General features: G+C 45.8%; 1 protein-coding gene across 1 annotated transcript; it reads left to right on the top strand.

Moving 5' to 3' along the window:
- The first annotated feature begins 432 nt into the window (after positions 1-432).
- Positions 433-3,929, top strand: DUSP6 (dual specificity phosphatase 6). Its single transcript, XM_014963158.1, has 2 exons — positions 433-982; positions 2,400-3,929. The coding sequence occupies exons 1-2, from the start codon at positions 439-441 to the stop codon at positions 2,705-2,707; spliced, it is 852 nt and encodes a 283-aa protein (XP_014818644.1). The 5' UTR covers positions 433-438; the 3' UTR covers positions 2,708-3,929.
- The last annotated feature ends 8,266 nt before the right edge of the window (positions 3,930-12,195 follow it).

The following is a 12,195-nucleotide window of genomic DNA, read 5'->3' on the forward strand; positions in this document are numbered from 1 at the left end:
GGGGGATGCGGGGAGGGGGGGGGGGAAGGTGTCCGCAGCGTCCCCCGGGCATTGCGCGCTGGCGCTCCGGGAGGAGGACACCAACCTGGGCAGGGGGGAAAGCCCCCAGCCCTCTCCCCTTTCCCCCAGCATCCCCGTCCTCGCTTTGTTTGAAGAGCCCTGGAAGTCTGGCAGCGCTGTAGCGGGGTGGGGAGGAGAGGGTAACGGGGATCCCGGCAGGAGCCGGGGAGGGCAGGAGGAAATGCCGCCGAGACGTCGCTCCAGGGGTCCCCGCAGGGCGAAGCGGCACAGAGCTTTAATCCTGACTGTGCTGAGCCCTCCGCCGCAGCGGGCGATTTTCTTAAATCTTCTTTTAGGTTAGTCCGTCTGCCTGAGAGTGTGACATATCTTTTTGCCTTTTTTCTTTTTTTTTTTTTTTGCGGAGAGGGTGGGAAACAGATGCCCCTTTGCAGACAGGGCTGTAGCAGGAAAGTAAGTCGGTTTGCCATCTTATATCAGGTTACATTTTTGTTTTTTCCCCCCACCCCTTTGCTTTTCTCCTCAGGTGGTTTCAGTAAGTTCCAGGCCGAGTTCGCCCTGCACTGCGAAACTAACCTAGACAGTTCGTGTAGCAGCAGCTCTCCTCCTTTGCCAGTCCTGGGCTTGGGAGGCCTCCGAATCAGCTCCGATTCCTCATCAGACATTGAATCTGACATTGACAGAGACCCCAATAGTGCCACCGACTCCGATGGCAGCCCCCTCTCCAACAACCAGCCTTCCTTCCCGGTGGAGATTTTACCCTACCTCTACTTGGGCTGTGCCAAGGACTCCACTAACCTGGACGTTTTAGAAGAGTTTGGCATTAAATACATCTTGAATGTTACCCCCAACCTGCCTAATCTCTTTGAAAACGCCGGCGAATTCAAGTACAAACAGATCCCGATCTCTGACCACTGGAGCCAAAATCTGTCTCAGTTCTTTCCCGAGGCTATCTCCTTTATAGGTGAGACCCGGTTATTTGCGAACAGCTATATGTCAAGCGGCAGAATTTAATTTCTTTTGCAGAATTCAGGAGATTTGGGGCGAGAAGCGGTAGCAGCGTTTCTGGCAGTCTCTAGGGGATGCCCTGCTTTCTGGTTTTAAAGCCGGCTTAAGTTGAGGGGCGGGTGGGAGCCGCTCGAGGGGTTATTGAGGAGCCCTGGTGAACTGTAAGGGAGGTTTGGAGGTTGCAAACGCACACCTGGCTTGGCTGGCTGTGGGACTGCTCGCTGAGCCGTCAGTCGGAGCTGAGGACTGAGCAATGCGCAGAATGGGGGATCTTCTTAAATCTCTTCCTTGCAGGGTGGGGAGGGAAGCAAATGAACCCGGGCTTGATGGCTTATTCGTATTTTTTTTATTATTTTTTTTGGGGGGGGAAGGGGGAAGAGTTCTTCTTGAGGTTACTGAAGAGCAGTATAATAAAAAGAAACGATCCAGGAAGCTAACTTTAGCTTTTAACTGCAAGTTATTCATAAACGTTATTCCTGGCAAATGTATAGTCAGAGCTTTAATTAAATCTTGTGGTAATAATGATATACCTCTCGGGCTCGGTGCCTCGGTTAGCCAGCCCTTAGACATTATCCCTCAGCTTTGGAAAGGCGTCCCCTTGGGCTCAAGGAGTTCTGGTTAAAATTTGCTCTCTCCTTGGTTTCTGGGAGGACTAAAATCACCCCATCGGGGTGCGGTGGGGTGGGCATCTCATTATCTGTTGGGAAGCTGTGCTGTAATCCGGTTGAATGATACCGGTAATAGTGGAGAATGTAGGTAATCTGAGCCCAGCAGGAAGAAATGTGGGCTGGAAGCCACAAAGAAACTAATCTCCAGGCATTGTAATGCATTTCCTATTACAAAGGAACCCATTTTCAACCAATGTTGACATCCTGTTCCTCCTAATGGGCTGTCCCCTGTGACTTCCCTCATTCTTTTAAAATGCCTGAATACCTCCATTGTTAGCTGCACAACAGTTGGAGAATAATTTAATAGACCTTTGCAGTCTGCTGGTCTGTATAAAAGGCATTCAGTGACATATTGCAGGATTTCCATGCTGGGGCAAGGGGACTGTAAGAATTTAAGGCAAATCTCCGGGCAAAAGCATGTCTTTTTAAAAATGACTTTTAAAACAGTGTCATGCAGCGTATCCTGCTCCCTTTGTCTCATTTTTAGTTTTCTCAGCGTTTGGACTCAGTATATATACCAAGGGGGGTGGATTCTCCTCTTGTCCTGGTTTTAAGCCGGTGAAGTTAACTCTTGTGTTGCACTGCTGGCTACCGGGATCAGAATCGTCCTTTCTTCCTACTTGATACTAATCTCACTCGTGTAGAGAGATCAGTTACCAACCCCGTGTCTTATGTGTCCTCCTCTGCCTCTTTGTCTCCGTACAGATGAAGCACGGGGGAAGAACTGCGGCGTCCTGGTGCATTGCTTAGCAGGGATCAGCCGCTCGGTCACGGTGACGGTGGCCTACCTCATGCAGAAGCTCAACTTGTCCATGAACGATGCCTACGATATTGTTAAGATGAAGAAGTCCAACATTTCGCCCAACTTCAACTTCATGGGTCAGCTGTTGGACTTTGAGCGGACTCTGGGGCTGAGCAGCCCCTGTGACAATCGAGTGCCGAACCAGCAGCTGTACTTCACCACCCCTTCCAACCAGAATGTCTTCCAAGTGGATTCCCTGCAGTCCACGTGAGCTCCCACTGCCTCCCTTCTCCTGTCCTTTTCATGGGATCACTCCTCAATGGTTTCTCTTTGGCAGTGATAAAGAAAACGCAGCTTTCTCTTTTTTCTGGCCTCTGCTACCAAAAAGTAGCTGCCAGTGCAGGCTGGGAAAGGTTACACAGTATGGAATCGGCTATTGCGAAGGGAGGAACGTGGTGAGCTCTCTGGGAAGGACCGTGGTGACCAGGCGGCAGGTGGGCAAGGGTGCTCATCCCTGCTGGCGCGGTGGCTTGGGTCCGAGGACTTCCAGGGGGGGTAGGGTAAGGTTGGACAGGCTGAGCACGTGTTCTCCAGAGACTGGAACTGTCCTGCTGCCCTCTCCACTTTCGGATCTGTGACACACATCTCTGTCTTCAGTGAAGACTGGTTATTTTTGTTTGTTTGTTTGAATTTAGAGGAGCCAAAGAAAGAGATTTCAGCTTAGTGTATTGGGAGTACTTGTTTGCCGGGAGCTCGGTAGTATTCTACTTGATCAATGTAAATATTTAATCTTAAATCAATTTGCAATTTTTTTTTTTTGATTTCACATATATTCAAGAAGTCAATCCAAGGGACATCTGTGTTTTTGTTCTCTTCATAAATTCTGCTTTATTTGTGTTTTTTTCTTTAATTGCAAAGAATATATTTGCAGCATGCGTTTATTGTTCAACTGAAGCAAGCTTTCTATGAGGGAGAAATGGCAATGGTGAGAAGTTTGCAAATCATGTTTTGTGAGCAACTGCAGTCTCTTCTTTCATATATCTTTCCTTGTGGTGGTTTTCTTTTCCTCACATTCTTGATGTAGTTTCCACATGATATATATATTTTTTTTAAATTAAATTAATTTTTTTGCCTTACCTTTTGTAAATAGATCATCTGGGAGGAGGTTTGTCTTTGAATGCGAAAGATTTTTGATCACTTTTTAAAACTTTCAGATGTGCTAAACAGTGCATTACCTCTGTACAAATTCTTCAGGGAGCTTCACCTCAAATGCAATATTTTGCATCTTTTTCTTTTTCTTTTTTTTTTTTTTTTTTGTATAAAACTGGAAGTGTGTGCGAGCATTTGTACCTGTGTGTACGCACAGTGAACCTGCACATGGTTGCCAATAAGGGAGAGTCTAATTCACGGTGTAAAAGTTTTAAGATGGAATTTATTATAAGAATGTAAAACCTTAAATTATTAATAAATAAATAACTATTTTTGGCTATTGAGAACCTGGCTGGTTTATTCCCCCTTTACCCTCTGTGTGAGTGTGGTTAATTGCACAGACACATATGGTTATGTTTAAAGGTAATGATTGCTTTCAATGGCTTTTGTACAGCTCCTAAGACAATAAAGCCTTGATTTCCCCTTTAGTCCACTGGTGCCTAAATGAATGAACAGTGCATGTGCTGGATTCTTGCCTTGCTCTGGTGAAGGGTATGCTTTTGAAGGCCTTTATGTTAACTGCAAAATATTCTAGCATCCCTTTGCTACCCCAGGGATGCACTTGACCCTTGGCCATAAGGATTTCTTTGGGGTTCTTTGTTGAAAGAGTAAGGAGCTGCTGTTTTCTGGATTTGTTTACAAGTTTTGGGCACTCTATTACAGATGTTGGGAGATGGGTTCATGCTCTGCTTATCTGTCTGGCAGGAGCTCATTTCACAGGGATCTATCAACAGTCTGCAGCCTGTAAATGACTTTATTTTTTTCTCTTTTTTTTTTCTGTTCAGCCACACTGCAATTTAGCAGGTGAAGGCAGGGAGGAAAAGTCTCTATATACCCTTAGTCACCTCATTTCCTCTCTGGACCCTTCCAAGTAGTTCTGTCTCTGCAGAAGGAAAAAGGGGGGGGTTATAGCAATTGCAAAACTTCCTGCTGCAACTAATAAGTTAACATCCTTCCTGATGAGAAGTGGCCCGAGGTAGGCTGGTGCCAAAGTCTGCGTGCAGTACCACTGCCAGGGTGAGGGGCTGATGCTGCAGCTGGGGCTGTCGGCTGGGGTTCTGCAGAACTCCTGGCAGCCCGAGCACATCTCAAGTAATTTTAGAAACTGCAAGTGTGTGAAATGAAAAGCAAACAAAACATGGGAAAAAAGTGAGTCAGTGTCTCATGCAGTAGTGGCCTAGATTGAGTGCATAAACTGTGAAAGTAGAAGTGGGTTGCAGTTAAACTTGGCTTGTGCTAATCCAGTTTTGAACGGTTTCCGCTCTTGGCATTCCCTGTGCTGCTCTGTTCAAAGTGGAGATTTGCAAGCAGCTCTAGCAATTTCCTGTCCAGCTGCAGCTCAAGTGACTCCCTCTTTTTTTTTTTTCCCCTCCCTCTCTTTTTTTTTTTTTTTTTTTAATATGGTCTGCAGATAATTTTAGCCAGTTTCCTCTTTGTGGATTATTAATCTGCTTTCCTTGTAGAACCTACATAGCTGCGTCCCTACTGTTCTGCTGAAGTCAACAGATGGCCTCCCCGCCACTTCCTCTCGTTTCGCTGTGGGTTTGTTGTCAGGCCACTTCTGAAATTAATAGTGTTTTCTGGCCGGCTGCCACAGGCCATTACCACAAAGGGGAAGTAACACATCTGAATAGCAGGAAGCCGGGCAGGGTCACAGCGTGAACTGAACCTGTTGAGCGCCATCGGGCCTCTCCCGTTCAGCAAGTGTAGGGCTCCTCTTCCCTCCCCACACCACCCCCCCCCCCCCCTGAGAACCAGGTGTTGTGGATTCCCCTCACATCCACTGCCTGTCTTCTCACTCTCTATACAAATGCATTCACCCACAAGAGCGGTAGCAAAGCCTTTCTCAAAAATGAATGTAGCAATTTCTTTCTTTTCTTTTTTTTTTTTTTTTAAATATGCCTTGCACAGAATAAAAGGGCTGACACCGAATGCCTCAGCTGTTTGCACCGGGCAAATATTTCCGGCTGAATGAGTTGTAAATGTTAATTGTGACTAGGTGCCCGTTAAGGTGAGGAGGCACAGAGCAGTGTGCGGCGATGCAGTCTAGGGGAGGGTGTGTGTGTGTGTGTGTGTGTGTTGGCTTTCTTTGCAAGCTGCTTTGAAAAGTTAGTGCTCACAAGGGCTTCCTGCTTCCTTCCTGCTTCACCGAATGACTAACACCAAATGGGTACTTCTGCAATTCATCATTTTTTCAGGACAAGCAAGCAAAGACGACCAGCTTTGCTCACACACACACACATAAAGCAGAGTTGGGCAGAAAACTTGTTCCAGATTTTTCCTCGAGCGAGGCCTGAACCAGGGCTGTTAGTCAGGAAACCTTGGCTGAACTTGAACCGGGACTGGCTGAGAACAACTTTGGTCACAGGCAAACCCAAACCAGAACTGGAGCCAAACCAAAACCTGCTCCAAGCTCTGATTTTGCTGGGGGTGTTCTCACTTGCTTAATTACAAATGGTTTGGTGGGAAAAGTGGTGAGGGCTCTCACCAGCAACGTTCACCTTCCCTGTGCAGGCTCCCTGGTAACTCTGCCCCAGCATGGTGAAGGGAATGGCTCACGCTGCACGAGCACTTACCAGCCTTTCTGAGGTCGGGCTCTGCTTGCTCCTACAGTTTCCCCCCAGCACTTGTTTCAAAATAACTCGCTTCCTCTCTCCCCTCCCTCGTTTCAGTCCTTGCTGGGATGGGGCAGAGATCTTGGGCCACTGGGGGGTTTGGCAGCTATTGCAGTTCCTCAGCTGGTAAAGTGATTTGTAAAGGGAAGAATAAATCCTTTGTGCCTGTAGGGACAGGCCTGATGTCTGTAGGGGAAAGGAGGGTAATAACCCCCCTTTGCAGCTAAAAAAATCACAACGTGCTCTATATTATAAAGTAGGAGTGTGAGGTACTGAGTTCCTTCAGAAGCTATGGAGATACTGAGGGGAAAACTGTACCCTTGGGAGCAATCAGAGCTTTCTTACATGACCCATCTCTGCCTTTAGCACAAAGGGTGAGATTGTATCCCGTGGCATCCATGTCCCCTTTGCTCTGGTAAGGCCAAGGTTCTCCTCAGTGTTTCGGTGCACATTAGCACTGTGCTTTCCAGCTTTTTGTGGGATAACATCGTGTAGCTCATTGTGCTGGTTCCCTTCTTGCATTCCCTCTGTCCTGCTCACACCCCTTCAAACCACTTTATGGCCACTTTCAAAATGTCTTCCCAACTCTTTCTGGGTTTTGTTGTTGTTGTAGCCATAATTTTCTTTCCCCATTCTCTTTCTTGTCCTTTTTAAATGCTGCTCTTCTCCCTGTGCCTGCTGTTCTTCCACAGATTTTTTCTTAAGCCCCATGGGCCTTTCTTACTTCTGTTTTCTTGTCTTCTCTCTTTTCCGTGTTACTCTCTTGCTGTTTGTCTCATGTTTCCTAAATCAACTTCACTTTCTCCCAGCCCTAAGCCTCCCTCTTTGTTTTCACAGTGAAAAACAGGATGAGTCTCATGGACTCGGTAAGTTGTTGTGAGCTATGGGAAAGGCGTGTGTGAGAGGAGGAAGTAAGAAAACACCATTGCTGTCCTCTTGCCACTTCCTGGCAGATGACCTTCTTCCCCATCTCCATTCCCTGTTGCTGTGTAGGTTTGGCTCTGCATGGCTTCCCTGGGACCCCCTCTATAGCACGCAGCACTCTGTGGCTGATTAGAGAGAAAGGGGACGTGAGGAAGCAGCCTTTCCTCAGGGCCCATCTAGTGTCACAGCCCACTGACCCCCCTCTGAGGAGTGGTGAGTGGTGAGAAAAGCGGGGAGAGACCAAAAACGTGGCCGCCAAAGGCAGCTCTGCTAGCAAAAACTGAAGGCAGGCTTGACAACCATGTGTCTGGAGAGGATTTCTTCAGCTTCTCAGAAAAGCTTGTCCAAAAATTTTTTCCCTGTTGAGCAGCGTGATGACACATTATTCAGAGCTCAAGGAAAACCAATTGCATGTGAACACTTGAACTGGGCTACGGCGTAGGCCCTCTCTCCGCACTGCTATAAATCACCAAATGCTTTGCCTGAGTGAAGATGGTGGAACAAATTGCTCAGCCCAGTTCAGTGCCCCCCTAGACCTTGAGTGTGCATGTTCAGCATTGCTCACTTACCCCGGGAACACAAGCGTGGGGCCGGACCCCTCCATCAACTCAGCGGTGGATGTGGGTGACTCCTGGGACTCCAGCGAGGCGCGGCGTTCAAGGAAGGTGGCTGGGTTTGCCCCGAACACCTCACAGCCAAAGGGAAATAAAGGCTACCTACTGGTGTGTTCTCATGGCATGCGGTGACATTGGGGTATATGAACTCTGCCCTTTCCTTCCCCCCACTGATAGCCAGAAATGGATGGTGCTGCATCACGCGTCTCCTTCCTCCATTGCCAAATTTGAGAGATAAGCATGTGCTGTAACTCAGTAGATAGCACAGGCAGAAAGCTGCTATGGGAGCCGCTCTCTTTTGAGTAAAGTGCCTGTCTCTGTAAGGAAAGGAAAAAAGCACATTAGATGCTTTCTGTTGTTTGTTATCGTAGGGATCTGCAAGCGCTGAGGGAACTTTGGAGTGCTCATGGCCATAGCTTTTCCTCATAAGGCAAAGATGAAGGATGTTGACTTACCACAAACACAAGGAGATGATTATCAGATGGAAAGTGGGGGTATGGAGTCTGTTTGGGAAATATTTCTTAATGACAGAAGTTGCATTCAGGACTATATTTGAGAGATGCAACGGAAAGTGCGCCCTGCTCTATTTCACAGCTGCGATCCCCAGGATGCAGGAAGCACGCAGAAATGCTGGCTCTCTCCCATCCCTAGGCTGTTCCAGCACTGCAGATACCAGCGACATAAAATGATACTATGTGGGAGGTCTGTTTACCATAATGTGGAGACCACGGTGAAGCACTTTGCTCATTTCGCTGGAGGCACAAGTGTTTTGGAAAGTCCTGCTGCCAACATCTTCCACCTTCCCAAATGGGCAATGTCCTTCCTTAACTCCAAGACTTTCATTTTAATGAACTTCTCTGTTTTTCTGTTAAAGCTGTGTTTTGGAGCACTATGGAAGTCTCTTTTTTAATCTTTTTTTTTTTCCCTTCTGACCTGAACTCTGTAGGAAATAAATTCCCGTCTGCAAGCGAAGCCATCTGAAAAACAGATTGATGGCTGACACTTGGTTTACTCAGGGCAAAAGTTCTTTATGGTTTAAAGGTGGCGTTTTTTCCCTTTGCTGGGAAATGGTGTCCTTACAAAAACAGACTGGAAGCACCAGTATTTAGCATTTATGAAAACACATTAACTGTTCAGTTGGTGGGTTGGACACTCATTTGATATAAATCAGTATAGCAGCCAAGGCTACCAGTAGAGACTCCCCCACAGACTGGTGGTCATAATACTCTTAAACCCCTTGAAGACACTATCTGCCTCTATATCGAGACCACCATGGACATTATTGATTTTTGTAGATCCTTTTTTCTTGTGTACGATAATATTATATGATTCTGAACTACACATAGAGCTAGAAAGTCAAAATATCTCAATGCACTGAGAGAGAACTTTTCTCCTAATTTTAAAAAATGATAATTTTAGTGTCCTAGGGACCTACTAACACAAAAATAAATAATAATTCGGGATCAGTGAGAATTCAGCTATTGCTCAATTGATTAGGCTCTAAGTTGCGTTTTCTGTGTCAGTATTTCTTCCATATTCATTTGAGGGGTTTCTAGGCCAACCTTGCTCTCTGTCAAGAAATGTAGGGCAGCACCTCTCATCTGGGCTGAAATTCAGCCCATGCTGAAGCCCAGCACTGAGCTGATACTTTATTTAAGCATTAGGAATTCAGTAACGCTTGGACTCTGTGCAGGATGTTTTTGTTACAGACAAAATGTGTCTGATTTCTGGGAATACAAAACAGGAACCACAAATTAGTCTTTCACACACACCTTTACAATCACTCATCCATTTTTTTTTTTTTTGGGTCTGTTTTAAATGAAATATTGCAGGCCACTGTATGTGAACAAAAGCTTTTTTATATTTGCAAATTACCATCAGAGGAGACAACAATGTCTATTATTAAGGTGGCCCAGTGCTTCCTCTTATAAGAGGACTTTCTTTTCAGATGTTTACAACTTTGCTAGACTTTGTTTGGACTCGAATATAAATGCCTCGGGCTGATCTATAAAGATGAAAAGAAAAGAATATCCTTCTGAAAGTGTCATCCTAAAAGACTTGGCCTCTTTTTCTAAAGAAAATGCCTTGTTTTTTGTCTGTGTAACAAAATCTGTTACTGTTTCCTTGAACAGCTTCTGCACTGTGTGCCTGGAGGAAGGCAGACGAAATCTGGCAGGGTGTGTCGGGAATGCGCCTGGCGCTGCTTCCCTGAAAAGCTTAGCTTGCCCAAGATTTGAGCTGTTGGAAGATGGTGATTTGCCCTGCCAAGCAACTGCATCTTGAACTAACTTTGTGAGTTAGCAGTGGTAAAATCTAGCTGAGCCGGCTGCTGCTGTTGAGCAGCCTGCGAAAATGCCAGCTCCGCTGAGCAGGGAGGGCACAGGCTTCCCCCAGGACAGCGCAGGGAACTCCCAGTCACTGGGAGGGAATGTGAGGGTGTTTTGTTAGTGGGGTAGAGGATTCTGCAGCAAATTGGCCCCAAATTTGATAAGCTTGATTGCACAGCTATACTGTTTCTGTACCTGAGCAGTTCCAATCTCAGCTAGCTCGGGCATCTCTGCTCTGTGCAGAGTAAATACTCTGTACATCCCTGTTTTCCCTGGGCAAAATATGGGCGAGATCAGTCATCTAAGAACAGTTTTTGGGTTAGACAGGGGAGCACATCAGCTGACAGAAAGCAGGACACCACGGTGATGTTGCTGTAAAGGCAAGAGATGAGAAAATGTAGCTCTTTCTGGGGTTTGCCATCAGTTAAACTTTATACGCTTTGAGGTGCCTCAGGTGGCAGCTAGGCACACAAGTTCTTCTGTAAGCTTCAAAGTGCTTGACATTGCAACCTTAATAATATTCTTCTAATAGCGGTTTTTTTGCTTCATGCCAGCAATACGTATTTCAACCTCTCTGACGAGACCTAAATGAATGGCACTCCTATGGCTTCGCACAAGAGTAGCCAAGATCACACTTAAGCCCTCAGTTTGTTATTACAGTATTGAGGTTTTAAAAGACCCTGTCAATTACAGTGGACTAAAATTAACAGGATTCTCATTTTTTATGCTTCAAAGTGTATGTAAGCTTCCTTTGGCAAGGATTTAATCATCTGGTGTGTTTATGCAGTACCTTGGCTAATGAGAGCTGGTTAGAGCTATGGGGCATTATCGTGATGTTAATAATAAATACGGTAGGTATCTGTGGTCAAAACAAAATTTCCCTTTTTTCCTGATTCCTGCACAGCCAGGTACAGCGTGTGGCTAGACTTACATAATGTGTGCGTTGCTATATTCCGGAATGAAAGTTCTTATCTGCATCCTTGGATTGCTGAGTGTCATTACAGTGCTCAATGAGCTTATTCCTGTTGGTAAAGTTATACACATGCTTAACTGTCAGCCAAATCAGACACCGGGGCATTGTTTTGGCTGTGAAAACACATCGGACACTGCAGGCTGTATAATAATTGATAATATGGATGAATGATTGAAGCAGCCAGGAATTCTTGGACAGGGCAATTTCTCACATCACTAGAATTTTCTGAATTAACTAATGATCTAAATGCCCTTGTGTTTTGGCTGCTCAGCAGAAGGGAGGATGAAGCAGTTTGTTTTGGAAGTACAGAGCCCTCATACCCTGGACAGCTGGTCACACAGAGGAGCATCAAACAGGGAGCTTAGCCAACTCAGTCCTAAGTCATGAGCCACTTAAAAGTCCATCTTACTCTTTTCCTTTTGAGAGCATCACAGACAGGACTCATAGTTCATGTTGTTGCGACACTGTAAATGGAGTCCCTGAAATAAAGCTGAAGTAATACAGTGATGAATCAGGCCCCAGAGCTATGCGTGTGAGTGCCATTACTTGGGGGAAAAAAAGGAAAAGTAGACTTTCTAATGTATTCTTGTAAATGTGAGTTACTGTTATTCAAGAAACACAGAAAGGAACATGTATTGTTCCAAAGTGAACGTCAAATGATTCTGTTCCTTGCACTTTCCAATTATGGTGGTGATGATGATTGATTCATTCCCTGCAGAAATTTCTAGTTGTTTTTGTATCTTTGGTGCCTGCCTAGAAGTCATAGTCATTGTCAGGCAGGTCTTTGATCTGTTGGTAAGCACAGACCTGACTAAAGACGGTGTCTTTGCTTCCTTCAGATGCAGTGTCAGAGAGTTTAATAAATGCCCTCTTATACAAAGATGGTAGGAAGCAGACATGGGTTATGATCCAAGGCAAGGAGTGCGTGACAGCTTGAGCAGTGCTAAACTGCTTGGTCTGTGCATGGAAGAGCAAAAATATGATGGGCAAGTTGTTGTTTGTACAGAAGAGAAAAAAGTCACCAGACTACAAGGAAAACAGTCATGGTCATCAGGTTGAGATGGAGCAGACAGCAAGGGTGCAGGGTACAGGCAATC

The sequence above is a fragment of the Calidris pugnax genome, unplaced genomic scaffold, assembly GCF_001431845.1.
Source record: "Calidris pugnax isolate Ruff unplaced genomic scaffold, ASM143184v1 scaffold44, whole genome shotgun sequence".
Taxonomy (NCBI): Eukaryota; Metazoa; Chordata; class Aves; order Charadriiformes; family Scolopacidae; genus Calidris; species Calidris pugnax.